At 43.0% G+C, this 13,628-nt stretch overlaps 1 protein-coding gene across 2 annotated transcripts in view; it reads left to right on the top strand.

Moving 5' to 3' along the window:
* ANXA2 (annexin A2) overlaps positions 1 to 13,628 on the top strand; it is a 43,487-nt gene that overhangs the window by 9,679 nt on the left and 20,180 nt on the right. For both annotated transcript variants that reach the window (XM_047862375.1, XM_047862376.1), the window contains exons 2-3: positions 1,627 to 1,685; positions 4,584 to 4,683. In XM_047862375.1, the coding sequence (XP_047718331.1) occupies positions 1,638 to 1,685; positions 4,584 to 4,683 (148 nt within the window). In that variant the 5' untranslated portion in view covers positions 1,627 to 1,637. The remainder of the gene's footprint in view (positions 1 to 1,626; positions 1,686 to 4,583; positions 4,684 to 13,628) is intronic.

Raw genomic sequence — 13,628 nt, forward strand, 5'->3', positions numbered from 1 at the left:
CTTGGTACTATACATTCTATGGGTTTTGACAAATGTATAGTGGCTACCATTACAGTATCATACACAGTAGTTTCATGGCCCTAAAAATCCTCTGTTCATCCCTCCCTCTTTTTTAATTCCTGGCAACCACTCATCCTTTTACTGTCTCCTTTGTCTTGCCTTATCCAGACTGTCATTTTAGTTGGAATCATACCATGTGTGTAGTAGGTAGCCCTTCAGACTGGCTTCTTTCACGTAGTAATATGCATTTAAGATTCCTCCATGTGTGTTCATGGCTTCTTTTCAGTTCTGAATAATATCCCATTGTCTGGGTACCACAGTTTATTTATAGAGCAAGACTTTTTACAGTCAGGATTCTATCCCAGTGGTGGGACATATTTGCAGGTGGGGGTGTCTGAGGGCTGAGGGAGTGGGGGTACTTGGAATAGCGGTGGTTTTCTCGAAGACAGAGGGGTGGTCTAGGAGAGAGCTCAGGATGAAAATCTTGCAAAAATATATCTATAAGCACAAATAAAGGTGAATCCTCTTTTCTTACATTTCTTACACCTCCATCCAACACAGAGCCTGGCACCTGCTTTTCGTCCAAAGTGTTGAGAAGAGTTAACAAATGTGTGTGCCAAACACTGCCTCCAAGCCAGTTTTATGAAGATACTTAGACCATGCTAACTGTTGGAAGAGAACGGAAAGCAGGATTTGCATAGGCATAATTTCCTTGATCAAAGAATATTAAGCACAGAGAGATCAAAGTGAACGTTGCTGTGATTCAATTGTCGATCCCACTGTTTCAGGATACAGCTCTGCTCTGTTTTCTTTATTTTGGGATGATGGTGCTAAATGACCTCTCTTGTCTCAGTTGAGATAAATTTCCTGCTACTTGGGCACTTTTCATTGGCAGAGGTTGGTGTATCAATTCCGAGAACTGTGTGATTGCAAAGCTGGAAAGCCAATTCATCAGGCTATAGTGTCACAGCCCGATTAAGTGTATTAACTGGAAGATGACTTCATTTCAGCCATTTTGAATCTTAAATACAAGGATCAGTCTTTTATGGAATGAGTTAATGTTAGAAAATCTGTCCATTGTCTTTTTCATAAACAGTTTAATATCTTCTAAACATCAGTGAGTTAGAAAATAATTATGGATAGTAATAAGTATGGACAGAATGGGCCAGTGTGCAATGCTATTGATTTCAGGCCACACTCATGGTTTTCAGGTCCTTTTCAATAGGTTAAATTACTGGTGAGAAATACAGGAGCAGTGGCTGGTTTGACAAGCTTATCACTTTTTATGAGAAGTGGAAGACTCAGTTTTATCCTGTTTGAACAGGTTGCATTAGCCTTGGGAAGCATTATGTTTTTATATTCACAAATCAGTCTCCCCAGGTTCTGTTTACACAGAACAGGAGAAAGACTGGCTACTTCTGTAGTCCATCCCAAATCTAAGGCATACCATCTCCCAGCTTTAATTTTCCCAATCATAAGATAGGAATTGAATCTATTTGCAAAAATTATCTAATATCCTCAGATGAAATGGTCCAAGAAATAGAGATTAGTATAATGAATCACTGCGCTTCATGGGAAAGGAAAGCCTCTTCATAAATATTTTCTTGTTGTACTTTTTTTCCCCAGCTTCTTTCAAAATGTCTACTGTTCACGAAATTCTCTGCAAGCTCAGCTTGGAGGGTGATGTAAGTATATCATTTTCACTTTGTGTAATTTTTGCAAATTGGACATCTCTCTGGATAACTGTGCTACTCTCTTTCCTTGTGAATCTAGGGAAAATGAGGACAAAATATAGACAGTCATTCCCTGTCTTTGTTCCCCTTTCCTTCCCCATTACTTTTGCTGTTCCTAGTAGTTCAATTTGATAGAAATGTTATGGCACTGGAAACTTTTTGGGCATCACATTAAAATTGAACATACACTAGTGACATTGGAGTGGATGGAGTTTTACCTTGCTATATACTTAGCATGGCAATGGTAGTAATTGTTTTGATGATACATGTCTTTTAATGTCATGCCCTGCCATTTTATTAATGACTGTCATAAGCTACAGCCATCTTGAAAATGATCCTTGTGTGTTTTGGACTTCTTACAGTGTACAGGAAGTTGTTCTAGACAAGGACTTAGACGTTTGTTATTTTTTAAAAAAATTTTTTAATGTTTATTTATTTTTGAGAGAGAGAGACAGAGTGAGAGCAGGGGAGGGGCAGAGACTGAGACACAGAATCCAAAGCAGGCTCCATGCTCTGAGCCGTCAGCACAGAGCCCAGCCTGGGGCTCAAACCCACGAATCGTGAGATCATGACCTGAGCCAAAACCAAGAGTTGGACGCTTAACTGAGTGAGCACCCATGTGCCCCAATAGTGTATATTTTTAACCTTTCCTCTTGGAACTTGTGCACACTGTTGTTGGCAACACTTACAAGCTGCATGTTGAGGTCCAGACAAGTCCAAGAGCTAAATAATTTATTCCTTAATGGATCTGATCATTAGATTATTTTTAGTATCAGATTTCAGAAGTTGGCTTCTCGTGTAGCCTTTAGTATGATGCATTTCTCTGTGTGGAGAGATGGGCCTGCAATAGAAAATGTCCCACATTTCCCCCATATTTTAATGTTTTTTTTATTTTAGAGAGAGACAGAGCGCAAGCAGGGGAGGGGCAGAGAGAGAGGGAGACACAGAATCCATAGCAGGCTCCAGGCTCTGAGCTGTCAGCACAGACCCTGATGCAGGCCTCAAACCCGCAAACTGAGAGATCATGACCTGAGCTGAAGTCGGCTGCTCAACTGACTGAGCCACCCAGGGGCCAATTTCCCCCATATTTTGAAGGAAGAAAAAAAATCACTTTTCCTCAATAATTTGATTTTCAAACAAGTGGATTTTACAGGTAATAGGTTCAATTATCCATTTAGTTTTGTTTCCAGAAAATTTATAAATTATTTATAACTTTTCCCTGCTTACTGTTGTTTTTGGAATAAGACAACATAGGACCTGAGAAATAAAGCCTTATATGATATGGCTCAATGACCAGACTGCTTGCCTTTGGAAATAATTGATGTAAATAATTGATTGTTTATTGTTAATAATGTTTTAATAATCTAATAATAATAATAATCTAATAATCTAAGATGTTCTTCTTAGATTTCCAAACACATTTTGTAGCCACCATAATAAATATATTACTTCAGAATAGCATTTTGTCCTTACCTTTTCCTGAATGTATGTTTCATTTCCATTGATATAATCTTACGGGAGTGTTGAGGAAAATTAGATGGAAAATACTTTAAGAATCCATTGTGTTTCAGAGTTTTAAATATTAAATGGATTCAGTATTTGGCCAAGATGATCACAAGTACATTTTGAAATACTCTGTCCAGTCTTGAACTTAGATTTCTGGTTTGCCTTGGGAGATATATGAGAGGATGGCATCATAGTTACTTACCCCTATAACCTCACTGCTAATAAAACCAAGTGAAATGGGTGCTGGGATGCCTCATAATGTGTTGCCCGTGGGTGGAAAGGTAAGTCAGGGCACCTCGGTCTGGGACTCTTCCCAGAAACCGAAGCAAGGCAAAGTCATCACATCATGATGGCTGTTATGTACTTGGGGTAGGTGGTGGGTATGGACTAGTCTTGATGTTGAAGGTGGATGGTTCCACTGACAGCATAAACCAGTGTCTGTCTTCTTTTGCTTGTCCTTTGCTTTGGGACCAGGTAGCAGGGAGGAAAGCTCCAAAGCTCTCAAGGAAGGAGAGAAGTTAACGCTTTGGAAGGAAGTGATGTAGATGCACTCTACTGTCCTTCCCTCAGTCTGGGGTGGTGGGGTGGGGTGGGTGGGAGCGGTGCCATCAGATCATTGGAAAAGGGAGAGGGTATTGTTTAAAAGGCGATAAGAAAATAAGAAGAGTGGTAGACATAGGGTTCAAGGCATAGTGTTAAAGATAGCAGAGGAGAGGGAACGGAGAGAGAGAGGAGCAGGAACTTGGTGAGCAGAAAGAGGTTGTGGGCCATGAGGCCTGACCACCTTAGTGTCATGGCTTCCCTCGCTTATCTGATAGTCTAAAATAAGCAGGTCAGCATTTTACATTTATATTTTAAAGAATTGTGAGCCCAGTGATACAGGCCCAGTGGAAATTCATATGCCTGTAGCAAAAACTTGGCTAAACACACTTGTCATTCAGGCATTACCACATTTTCAGCTTGTTTCACATTGTTACCGGCCTAGTTTCATGCTTTCCAAAGCCTTACCAGATAAACGCCCAGTAACATGGGAATAGGCCTCAGCTGAGAGCCAGGAGGCCCAATTTTGGGTTGTCTGCTTTTGAGTGTGCACCAGAAATAGGGTAAGTGGAAATACACACGGTGTATTCTAAAGTAGCTGAGCCTTTCAAGACAAATTCTCATTAGAAATGATGAAGTTTCTTATCCTCTGTGTGATGGGCACATTGATACTTCCCTAGTTACCTAGTTTACGAATGATTTGAATTGTTTAAAGAAACAATGGAAAAAAGTCCATTTTAGGGCTGTTTTAGCTGGAGGGTTTGAAATGTTTATGACTTGAGTGTGTTTGTCTTTCAACCTCAGCACTCCACTCCCCCAAGCGCATACGGGTCGGTCAAAGCATACACCAATTTTGATGCTGAGCGTGATGCTCTGAACATTGAAACGGCCATCAAGACCAAAGGTAGGTGACTTTTGTCTTCCTCTTGTCAGGCTCTGATTGAGGCATTTTTGTTGTCTCTTCATTCTCCCTCAAATCTCCATATACTGCCCATTTGAAATTGTCCTCGAGCCTTGATGGAGTGGATCTATGCCTCCCCCACTCCACCCCACCCCTCCTTCCCTCCCTCCCTCTTCCTTCCCCACTTTGAAGACTTAAAACATGAGAAAGTATTTTAAGCAAGTAGCCCAGTAACATGGGAATAGGTCTAAGCTGAGAGCCATGAGGCCTGATCCCCCTGCATGTGTGTTTTGGGCTCAACTCTTCACTTGGAGGCCTCAGCGCCTCCTTTATAAGGAAGAGGTTGGTCATGGTGATCTGAAAGAGCCTTTTTTGTCCTGGATCCCCTTGAATTTTGTTACATTTGTTGGAAAAATGCTGGGAAATTTTTACTGCTTTGCTTTTAGATTGATCTAATGAACAAAAAATTCAGACCTTTTTTTTAACCCTATTAGTTATGCCCCTTCTTCTGCCTGGAGCTTGAATTAGAAAAGCTGTCAGAATGAGTGTTTCCTCAAGTTCTAGGATGAGTAAGAGAGGGCTGGGGGCATATGAGCTTCCCTTAGAAATACAGCAGATAAAGCATTTAATTGGGCGGAGCTGAGCAAGAACTTGTTCAGGTCATCATCGTGCTGTTTTCCCTTCAGACTCTGGCTTATGTTAATGAAGCACGTGTCTTTGGGGTCCCCCCACCCCCAAATCCCTGGAACATTGTGATTAGTGTGGTGATGCTTGTGATTCACTGCATTCTTCCCCCTTTTGGACAAAGCACTTCCTTTCCCTGAGGGGCTAGACTGAAATGTGGATGTGACCCAGCAACCAGAGCAGTTGCTGGTTCCTACCTGTGCTGATGAGTGGTTTTCTCTTCACAGTAGAGTGTTTTAACTTAGGGACACTCTTGTACAAGTTGCATTCAGGTCATGACAGACTGGGAACTTCAAACAGGATTACCTAGGAACCTAAAACAAGGATGATCATATGACCTGGCTTATTTATGTCTACGTTATTTACTGATTGTGCCCCTTGTCACTCTCAGAATTGCTTTGTGGGATAAATTACATGGTCATCTTTCCTAAAACCTCAGAGAAACTGGTGACTTTGTTTCTAGAGAAAGGATGGAGAGGAGAAAAATCTTTTACATCCTGTGGCTCTAACAGGACACAAGGATTTGCACCATCTGCCTGAAGCAGCCTTACGTTCCCATTCTGGGAACCTCCCAGAATGGCTGCCTAGACAACTGGAGGCAGAGTAAAGAAGCATCCAAATTAGACCTTTAATATGAGTCTTCCTTTCTTGATGCTTTTAAATGACCATACTTGTCAAAGGCTGGGTTGGGAAGTCAGGAAGTCACTAATCAGAAAATGAGACTAAAATTTTCAGGCCTTGGGGCTCCCGGGGGACTCAGTCGGTTAAGTGTATGACTCTTGATTTCAGCTGAGGTCATGATCCCATGGTTTGTGAGATCGAGCCCCTCATCTGGCTCCCCACTGAGCATGGAGCCTGCTTGGGATTCTCTCTCTCTGCCCCTCCCCTGCGCATGTGCATGGGCATGCATGCACTCCAGTGGTCTCTCTCAAAATGAATAAATAAACAGTTAAAAAAAACTTGCAGGGCTAATCTCACCACAGACCTTTCTCTTCGCTGGAGCTGAAGTGTGTAGTGGGTGAGTGCATGTGCCATTGTGGCTCACTTACCACCTTGGCTCTGCCACTAATTTACTAGCTCTCTGACTCCGGAAAAACACTTGACTTCCTTAAGCTTCAGTTTCCTCCTATAAAGTAGAGCTAATCAAAGTTACACTTCACACAGTTTTGGTTTTTTTTTTCTTCTCCTCCAGTTGTTGTGAGGTATGAGTGGGGCCTGCCATAGAGACAGTGCTCAGAATGTGCAAAACATGTTACCTTAACACACAGGATCCACTGTCCTAACACTCACCTTATCTCCCTATTTGGGTGTGCCTACATTCCTCGGGGTTCTTGACAGGCCACTGTAGAGACACACTCCACTCACCTAACAGTTAACTCATCTGACAAAGATGGTGCCTTTTACAAGCTTGAGACAAAGGCTGCTTTCATCCCTGCATGAGAAAGCTTCTAAGCACACTGGAATGTAAAGATTGTGCAAATGAACTCTGGTAACAGCTGAAACTCCCATGGTAATAAAAATACCTTCAGGCCCTTTCTGAGTTAGTAGGAAAATACTGTAGTTTCTAAACAGAAACGTCTGGAGGACTAAGAATTGGATTCCTGCATTCCAGTTTGGTCAAAAGCAGCTGACATCACTAATATGGTTGCCACTATTTATTGAGCGCTGATTATGGGAAGGCATTGCACCAAGCACTTTAGGGAATGTTCTTCTTAGGTGAACTTCAAATTGATCCTGACATAGTGTTGTATCCTCTCGGATTTATGGGTGACACAATTTAGGGTTAACATGTTTCAGGTCTCTTGGCCTTGGTTCAGACTGGGGTTTGAACAGCTTTGCTCAGCCCCAGGCCTGTGTTCTTAAACACCCTGATCTCGTGCCACCCACCTGCAAGGATTGGACTTTTTTTCTTTGCCGTAAGTTATTTTCAGACGTGAAGAACATTTTGTAGTTGGGATTCTATCGATATCGGATACCTGTCATATTTGTGGTCCAGGTTCAGATCCCCTGTCTTCTTCTCTTCCGGACTTAATGCCTAGTGATTCCACTTAGGACCACTTAATTATTTACTTTTGGTACCTAGTAATTTTACCGAGTAACTGAATTTTCTTGTGTTAGTTCTCTTGGCCCCTTAAAATAATTTGTGGATTGTCAGTATGTTTGGGAACCTTAAATCCAGGAAACTATTGAGAAGAAAGAAAGTGATATTCATGTAGAGCTCAGTGTACCAAAGATGTTAATATCAGCATTAGTTATGGTGGTGAAAAGCCCGGGTCTCTTCTAGTTGGAGAATGACTTAGTAAGTTGTGGTAACTCCTTCTGTGTTACATAGAATATCTGTAGAATGTTACAGAAATGTGAAAAATGAGATTTATGAGCCATTTTTACAGAGATACAGTTCACATACATACAATTCACCTATATTACATGTGCAATTCAGTTTCTTAGTGTATTCACCGAGTTTTGCAACCATCACCAACATTTTAGAATGCTCATTTTAATTTTTTTTTAATGTTTACTTATTTTTGAGAGAGCATGCGCCCGTGAGCAGGGGAGGGGCAAAGAAAGAGGGAGACACAGAATCCGAAGCGGCTCCAGGCTCCGAGCTGTCAGCACAGAGCCTGACGCGGGGCTCAAACTCACCAACCGTGAGATCATGATCTGAGCCGAAGTCAAACGCTCAGCGAACTGAGCCACCCAGGAGCCCCTGGAATGCCCATTTTAACATACATTCACCTTAAAGGTGTCAGTTGTATAATTGATTCTTTTCCTCTATTGCACTTTCAGCACATTGCATATTCTCCAAATTTGCTATGGTGGCACACATCATCTTCATAAATAGAAGGCAATACATTTAATTACAAACAAATGAAGTCAGTAGTTGGGAAAGTAACATCCCTTTGTTCCTTTCTCCTTCCTCTTGATATTTGTAGATAACTAACACTACTTTTAAAAAGTGAGCTAATTAATAGTTGCACTTCCCATTTAAAATACCTTCTACCTTAAGTGTAATTAAGAAGCTCGTGCCACACCTTAACCCCACTCCCACCTCAAACCCTTTACCGGGAGGACACCATGTTCCGTAATTGCTGTTTCCTTGACATCAATGGAAACAAAGGGTAAACCTCAAATGCTGACCTAAACAAAGGGCAAAGGACCATGACAAGATGACTCTCTGGGCCTCCCCTCCTAGATCAGGTCACCTCAGTGTATGTGCACACATGTGCAAGTGTGTGCCATGTACCGAGCTCACTGGGCGTGTTCTGCTCCCTCTGACTGACCACAGACTTCCCTTTAGTGCAGGTACTCTCAGGAAGGAGAGCTGGGAGCAAGTCACCTGTCGGGGAGGCTTCTGCAGCTGCTGTTGAACAAAGGATGGCAGAGGTGCCTGGGTAGCTCAGTTGGTTAAGCTTCCCACTTTAGCTCAGGTCATGATCTCGCGGTTCATGGATTCAAGCCCTGCATCACTCTCTCTGCTGGCAGTGTGGAGCTGGCTTCAGATCCTGTTTCCCTCTCTCTGTCCCTTTCCTTCTTGTGCTCTCTCTCTCAAAAATAAACATTAAAAAAAAAAAAAAAGATGGTAAACGGGAACAGGCCTGAAGTTGGAGGAATTTGAGGGAGGGGCAGGACTGGGTGAGAACAGTGGGCTGCTACTACTGTCTGGACTAGTTGTGAGGACCAGAAGCAGTTATTAGCCTTCCTTCCCCTCAGTCATATCCTCTCTCACCTGGCCTGTTACGGCATCTGTCCTCTGCTTCTCCAGGCTGTTCAGAGCCTTTACTCTGATGGGAGTGTGCAGTCCCCATCTAGTGAGAGTGTTAGCCCACTTCTATCCCTAAGCAGCTCCCACTCACCTCTCAGCATGAGCCCGTACACAGCTTCTTCTCCAAGTTTTCTCTGAGGAGGAGGCAGAATCAATTATTCCTTGGTCTTTGTCTTAGATACTTCATGTAAGTCATTTACAGCTCTTGTCATACTGTGTTGTAGCTATTTATGTATGGATTTGTCTCTCTGACCAGAATGTGAGTTCCTTGAAGGCAAGGACTTTATTTCATTAAACTTATTTAATCTGATTTAACATGGCCCCTGAGACTGTGTGAGAAGGTAAATATTTAACCTATATTTAAAGTGTAGTCAAATGTGCACAGATCCCAGATCACACACAGGTGAGTGCAGAGCAGGGAGCGAGATGAGGCAGCAGAGGACAATTCCAGAATCTGGACAGTATCCAGGAAGGATAACAGTTCCCTAGTGAGCTTTGATCTGTTTTCACAAAATGAATTTAGCTCACGCTCGTGAGTCTGCCTTGTTTTTAGTTTGAAGGGATCTTAGTATCTCTTGAGTATGTCACCTAAACCAAATGCATGATTGTTTTGTGTATACTCTGGCTTGAGGTAGACTATGCAATTACTTACCTTAATTTACGTCTAGTTAGAAACTGAATAAGGCTGTGCAAAAGTAGTAATATTGGTTAATTAACAAGAGGTTTCTGAGACTTAAATCTGTAGGAGTCTCTTGGTCTAGATTGGCCCTGGGTTAAATATATACTATAGAGTGTACAACACAGCTGTGAATGGTTTACCATATGGGTCCAAATAACTAGAAAGGAAAGTCAGCTAAATTAGAAAAGGACGAATCCAGACTCCATAAAATAGATTGTAATTAGAAGCAGCACAACCCCAGAGTTAGTGTAAGTGCCAAGAGACGGCTACAGCTTCGGTCTCTCTCTCTCTCTCTCTCTCTAGAAGGGGAGGGAAATGAGTTGCCCTGTTATTATTGCCAGTTTTGATTTTAGCAGTATTTGTGTTCTCCGGAAGGGATGCAAAAGCGGGTGATTTTTCCCCCTTCTCCTAAGCACAAGTATAGAGAAGCATAACTGCAGCAAGTTTTTGCACTTATTTTTCTCTTATATTTTTGAAAAGGAACCATGTTTTCCAGCATGGCCCAAAGTGCTAACATTCCATGCCAGTGGAAAGCAGGCCGGGACGTGTATTTTTGGTTCACCTGCACACCTGGAGGGATATTCGTCCAGCTGAGACAGCAGTTAGGAATATAGTCTCTCGAAGATGCCAGGAGGCAGACTGGCTGTGAAAGGTGGCTTCTCTCTTAAGAGGGGAGTGGGAGGTGAGGACCCAAACCTACAAGAACCCTTAAGCCTGAGGGAGAGTGTACTCGTGAGGAAGGTCTTTGTGACCCATGCAGCCCAGGGCCTTCCCACCCTCCTGTGAGGAAACAGGAGGAAGGGAACCTTCCCTTCACTGAGGACTTTTCCCTTTGTGATCAAGTTTACTTTCGGCTGAGTTCTCATCTTACAGCAGCACTGGGAACAAAGAGGCGCCAGTGCTGAGTCATGGCCACCTTTACTCTCAGCACAGATTTTGTGATTTTCTTCAAAATGATCTTTGTCTACATGGGTGTATAAATGCCAAATCTGAGCCAAGAAGTCTGCAAAACATGGGTGCAGGAGTCCCTGGTGCCTGTCTAACCATAGGCATTAGCTTTGATTGCCTGCCTCTCAGCTCTTTTCTTTTTTTTTGTAAAAATTTACTTTTTTCCCCTGAGGAAATCCAAATATCAGTTCTACCTAGGGACAATGGAAGGAACCAGATTTTTTTTGGTGTTAGCAATGCTAAGACAGTAAATAGTGGCTTCTTTACTATCAGTCAAGTTAAGGGTGGGTATGCTGGTTCCTCGTGCATCTGTTCAGATTTTAAAATTTTCTCTCCTGAGGCTAATAGAGTAGCAGGATACAAGATGGTGCTCGCACTTGACAGGTCGTCCTTCATTTACATTTTGATTTGGCTTGAATTTGGAATGGTGGCCTACTTTGTGTTTTCCTGCTGGTCCTGTAGAGTATTTCAGAAATGTAACTATGCATGGAAGGCAGACAGGGTTCTAGATTGTTGAAATGTATGCACACTGGGATTACCAATGGATGGCACTGACATACTTTCTAAGGGACTCCTCAGAGGTGAGACCAGAGCAGAATGGAAATAGAAGAAAATTGATTTTGGGGCCAAACCTTCTTAGGCCCTTAGCTAAACCACACTTTGCTTGAGTCAGAACCATTCCCTGTCGGTGCCAGTGTTGGGAGAGGCGCCGGGGTTCCCCATCCACCTTCCACCCTGTACTTGTTTTCTTTCTCCTCTCTCAGGCAGCTGCCACAGGTTATCATGAAAACTAATGTAATGAGTGCTAACGGCAAAAGTGTTCCCCGTCCTCCCTTTGCCCTTATTGTCATCGACTCAAAACTGAATGCAGACAAGAGCCAGGCCTGTGACAGAAGCTGAGTGGAGAAGGTAGTAGACATGTTCCCAGTCTTTAACTCAGCCTGTCCTTTCTTTTTGCATCCCAGTAAACGTTCTCATGATCTGTTTTACAGAGTAAGAAACCGAGGCCAGGGAGATAACTAACATGCCCCAGATAGTACAGTTCTGAGCCCCACATAATTTCCAAAGCATATGTCACTGCCACTGATCTGGATATCTCCCTTTTTTGTCTTTGTTGTCCACTTGAATGTCCAGTTCCTGGCAGGACCCTCTGGACACCGAGTGCTCACGTTTGCTGAGTGATCCCACGGGGTGCCTCCGAGAGCAGGAATTCTGGGCCAGGCAACACTGTGGCTGATGGTGGGAAGGATACTTTTGGGCAACTGTGTGTGTGTGTGTGTGTGTGTGTGTGTGTGTGTGTGTGTGTACGTACATGTGTGTGTGCTTCTCTGTCCCTGAAGTCACTTTCAGGAGACCGATGACTTGGCATATTAGCCCTGTTGGGAAGGGGCTGCCCTTCTCTCCCCAAGTTAGTAATGGCTATCTGGAAGAGAGAGTCTTTAGCTCTTTCTTTTGAAAAAACCTCAGTTGGGATATCTCTTCAGTGGCCATGCACTGTTAGTGGGTGGCAAATCATTGTCTACAGATTATTAAATGTGTGTACATTTGTATGTACTAAATAGTAAGTCCAGTGCTATAGACATATAGACACAATACTGTCCCATATCCGTTTTAGGAGCTAGATGGAGGAGTGTGATACGAAGAAGTATTGAAGTGTAATTTCAAAAAGGTACCAACATGACTCATATAGCTTTGGGATGAACATATGCCAAATATTTATTTAACTCAAAGGAGATAAGACTAGTTCAAAGAGACGTTTGAAAGACTGGGTAAACGTTTATAGGCATTGAGAAAAGAATGTAGGGATAAGGATTGCTGGGCTGGATACAAGACCTTTAATGTCCTACAGGGCACTGAAGCCCTAACCTTTGGACCATAATCTCCCAAGTTAACGTGTAACCCCATGGAGCCTGTGCCCTACAGTAGTAACTAGCAGGTTGAGTGTGAGCATGCCATGGAGAAGCGCCTTGGAAGGCCCTGTTAGCCACACTGGGAGGACGTGCTCTCTTCCTCTGATCTTATTGAATTTTGGATAATTTTCTATAACAGGAGGCAGGATAGCCCGATGCGGTGAACCTGGGTCTTTAATCCTGGTTTGAATTCCAACTCTGCAGGTGACTTGCTTGTGTGACCTTGGGCATGTCCTTGCCTTGCATGAGCATTTGTTTCCACATTGGTAAGATGCGCAATAACATCCAACTCTTAGGGATGTGGTGAAAAGTACATGGTAGAATTGTGCGAAGTACTTAGGAACATGCTTGGCACATGGTAGGTATTCAGTGAGTGGCTGATATTATTATAATAATAAAAAAAATATGTCCACACCCATGGATCTGTGGCCCTCTCCTTTCTCTGTGGCCTGCCGCTGACCTTCATGTTGCAAAGGTGATTTCTTCTGAGGTTTGATACCCATATCTCCAGTAATCTAAGCTGAGGCATGGTTTTTCCCACATCTAGATAAGGAGGGAATCTGGGCAGTTTAATTTTCTAACCAATCAGCCATGCCCTGAGGGACTCCTGAGCCTTCATCAAACAAAATGAAATCCATTTTCTTTGTGCAGTCAATGTGTCTTGGCAGATGTGAGTCAGCATCCTGTTCAGAATGGCCTCTTGGTTCCTTGCCATGGACAATAAAGCCACATTTTCCATGGAATGCCAGATGTGGAGCTGACTTGGGGTTTCTACCCGCAGAGAGGAGGGAACTCCAGGAGGCTGATTTTATGGTTTTGGAGTTGGCCATTATTTTAGACAGCAAGTGTTCTTTATGTTTAAAAAAAATATGGCAGGGGCGCCTGGGTGGCGCAGTCTGTTAAGCGTCCGACTTCAGCCAGGTCACGATCTCGCGGTCCGTGAGTTCGAGCCCCGCGTCAAGCT

This window comes from Prionailurus viverrinus, chromosome B3, assembly GCF_022837055.1.
Source record: "Prionailurus viverrinus isolate Anna chromosome B3, UM_Priviv_1.0, whole genome shotgun sequence".
Lineage (NCBI taxonomy): Eukaryota > Metazoa > Chordata > Mammalia > Carnivora > Felidae > Prionailurus > Prionailurus viverrinus.